The sequence below is a fragment of the Rhea americana genome, unplaced genomic scaffold (genome assembly GCF_003343005.1).
Source record: "Rhea americana isolate MKP2758 unplaced genomic scaffold, rheAme1 scaffold_9, whole genome shotgun sequence".
Lineage (NCBI taxonomy): Eukaryota > Metazoa > Chordata > Aves > Rheiformes > Rheidae > Rhea > Rhea americana.
In genome coordinates, this window is record NW_028187088.1 from 7947438 (window position 1) to 7950073 (window position 2636).

Genomic DNA, 2636 nt, shown 5'->3' on the forward strand with positions numbered 1-2636 from the left:
GCTCGCTCGGCAGCCCCCACGCGCAGCGCGGCCCTGCACGCACGCGCCCCCTTCTCACGCCTTGCCGCGGCGCTCTCCAGCGGGAACCACGTTCCTCCCACTGCGCGGAGAGGCCGCTTCCACGGAGCCCTCGCCGCCATCGGGCCGGGCTGGGCCGGGCCAGGCTGGGCCAGGCCGGTCCCTCCTCCGGGCAGAGCCGGGCCGCGCCGCGTGCCAGCGAAGGGCGAGCTCGTGCGGGAGCTGCCTGCGCGTCTCTGGCAGCGCTGGCCTGGGCCAACCCACTCCGCCCGGCTCCCGAGCTCTTCTGCGGACACCCCGCTTGCAGGAAAGAGACGGAGGAGAAAGCAGCGGCCTCCAAAAGCATTCGGGACCTGGCGGAAATAATCCTCCTCCGCAGCCAGGGATCAGGAAGATGAACGGTCCCTTCCTTATTCCAAGTGCAAATGCAGCCAGCGAACAAATGACTGAGGCACTGACCCCACGTTTTATCCGTGTGCTTCAGCGCGGTTGTTACAAGCACTCGAGGATGAAGTCTWGCTCACAAAACCAGTCTCACTGATTTTATAATGGACTAGATGGGATAGCACCTCATCCTGCATGCACAATTTTTTTTTTAATAGTAAAAGCAAAGCCAGTTCAGAGCTAAGACATGTAAATGCGAATTAAAGCACGTAGTTTCCATTGCATTATTAAGTTTCCATTGCATTATTCAAGTTTAAGATTCTTCCGCTAATTCGCACAAYGTAACCTCAACCCTGCAATCCAATCTACGAGGCCGAGCCCAGCATCAACGCAGCCAGCAGTGACACGTGCGGGTCCGCTCGCCTCTCAGATCACCCGCAGCAGAGCAACGCGTTCATCAGAGCACACCAGCAGTTTGGCCGAACGAGTGACGGAGAAGGCTTTCTGCCAAGCCAGCTCTGCCCGCTGCTGCCTACTTCCCCCTTGCTCTTCACAGAAATCTGCCCAGAACRTTTTCAAGGAGAACACATAAAATCTGCTCTTAACAATCCAGCTTGCCGGTGTCGGTACCGCTGGCAGTTTTGCTTTATCAGGGATATTCCATCCACTGACCCCAGCAGTCTCCGCTCCCCCAGGTAGCTGGGTATCGATTGCCATCGCCTCCCAGCCTGCCTCTACAACAGGACGGGTGGCAGGTGCTCTGTGGGAGTACCCAAGGGATGCTGCATTTCCCTAAACTCGCCTCGCATGACAGGAACGCGCTATTTTCAGACAGTCATGAGCRTTATTTATAAATATCAGGTATTTTAATGAATAAGTGACTCAATGAGAAGAGTCTACCAGGTTCTAGCCACCAGTAACACCTCCTCCTGCTGCACTTGCTGCTCTCTGAGTAACTTGTTCCTTTGCCTGCCGCGGGTTTCAAATGAACATCTTCAGACACGCTTACAGAGAGAACCCGAGCGCTCAGCGCGACCCGTAGCTCTGCACGCAGCTACACCCTTTCCGCAGCACAGCCCCCCGCCCGCTCAAACAATTTCTACATACTAAAAATAGGATAAACGTTCAGAAATGCTAACGCATTCCATCAGGATATGGCAAGAAGAGACCAAGMTAATGCAAAGAACGACACGCTAGCTGCACGGACTGTAACCAAGTCGGGCTGCTGCAGCTTCTTCTCCCCTGCAGAAGGGGGAGGCCTGGCTTTTCCTTCCAGGATTAGCGAGGGTAACTGTCAGTTACTTTGCTGCTGCCCGACTCCTCTTTATTCCCTTGCAACCGAAACTCCTCCTCAACTCCTCTGCGCGCTGTGCACAGAGAACATCTGAAGCAGGCGAGGCCGCCCGAAAACTCCGTGACTGCCACGAGAGGCTCGCAGCTGCCGGGCTGCCTGCAGGAAGCACCGCAGCACCCTTGAGGCAGCCCCCTCCGCCCGGGGTGGGAAAGGCGGGGGACAATAACYGCGGGTCTGCTCCAGAACGGCAGCTACGAAGTTTCGGGCACCATCATTCAGCTGCAGAGGAAAGTCTGGGGGATAAACCGGGGGGGGATGAGCGGGGGGAGGAACCGAAGGGGGAGGCAACGTGAGCGCCCTTCGCGGCTGAAGGGGCTCTCCGAGACGGCCGGCTCTCCCCTTCGCTCCCCGGCCGCCCGCAGACGCCCGACGGCTGCTCCCGGGGCAGCCGGGAAGCCGGGCACGAAAGCGGGAAGTTCCCACGGGGCAGCTGCGAGCCCCAGGGGCCGGGGGCTGCCCGGCGCCCCGCTCCGCCGCCGGCTCCCCGTCCCGGGGCGGCGTTTCCCGGCAGAAATGCTGAATCACGGAGCCGCGGGCAGGGAACCGGCGGCGCCGGGGAGGCTCCCCGGCAGCCCGGGCGGCCGCGGGCGGGGGACGCGCCCGCCGCCCCTCCGCGGCGCGTCGGGGCGCGGGGCAGCGGCACTTACTTGAAGGTGAGGATGCAGAGGGGCCGGTAGGACTTGTGGCTGGTGTTCTCGGCCATGCGCTTGCCCCAGAAGTCGTTGGCGAAGGCGGCGGTCACGGGGGCGGCCGCCCGCACGTCCGGGTTGTTCACGATGGCCCAGACGTCGTCGTGCACGAACTCGCCCCGCAGGGAGTTGCCGTAGCAGAGGGCGCACAGCCCCGCCAGCACCGCCGCCGCCGCCCCGCCGCCCCCCGG

The 2636-nt window shown here is 61.4% G+C and overlaps 1 protein-coding gene across 1 annotated transcript in view; it reads right to left on the reverse strand.

Moving 5' to 3' along the window:
* The window catches only part of TMTC1 (transmembrane O-mannosyltransferase targeting cadherins 1), a 154090-nt gene that overhangs the window by 149062 nt on the left and 2392 nt on the right, over positions 1-2636 (reverse strand). Inside the window, exon 2 of the mRNA XM_085324129.1 lies at positions 2404-2632. Within this exon, the coding sequence (XP_085180255.1) occupies positions 2404-2632 (229 nt within the window). The remainder of the gene's footprint in view (positions 1-2403; positions 2633-2636) is intronic.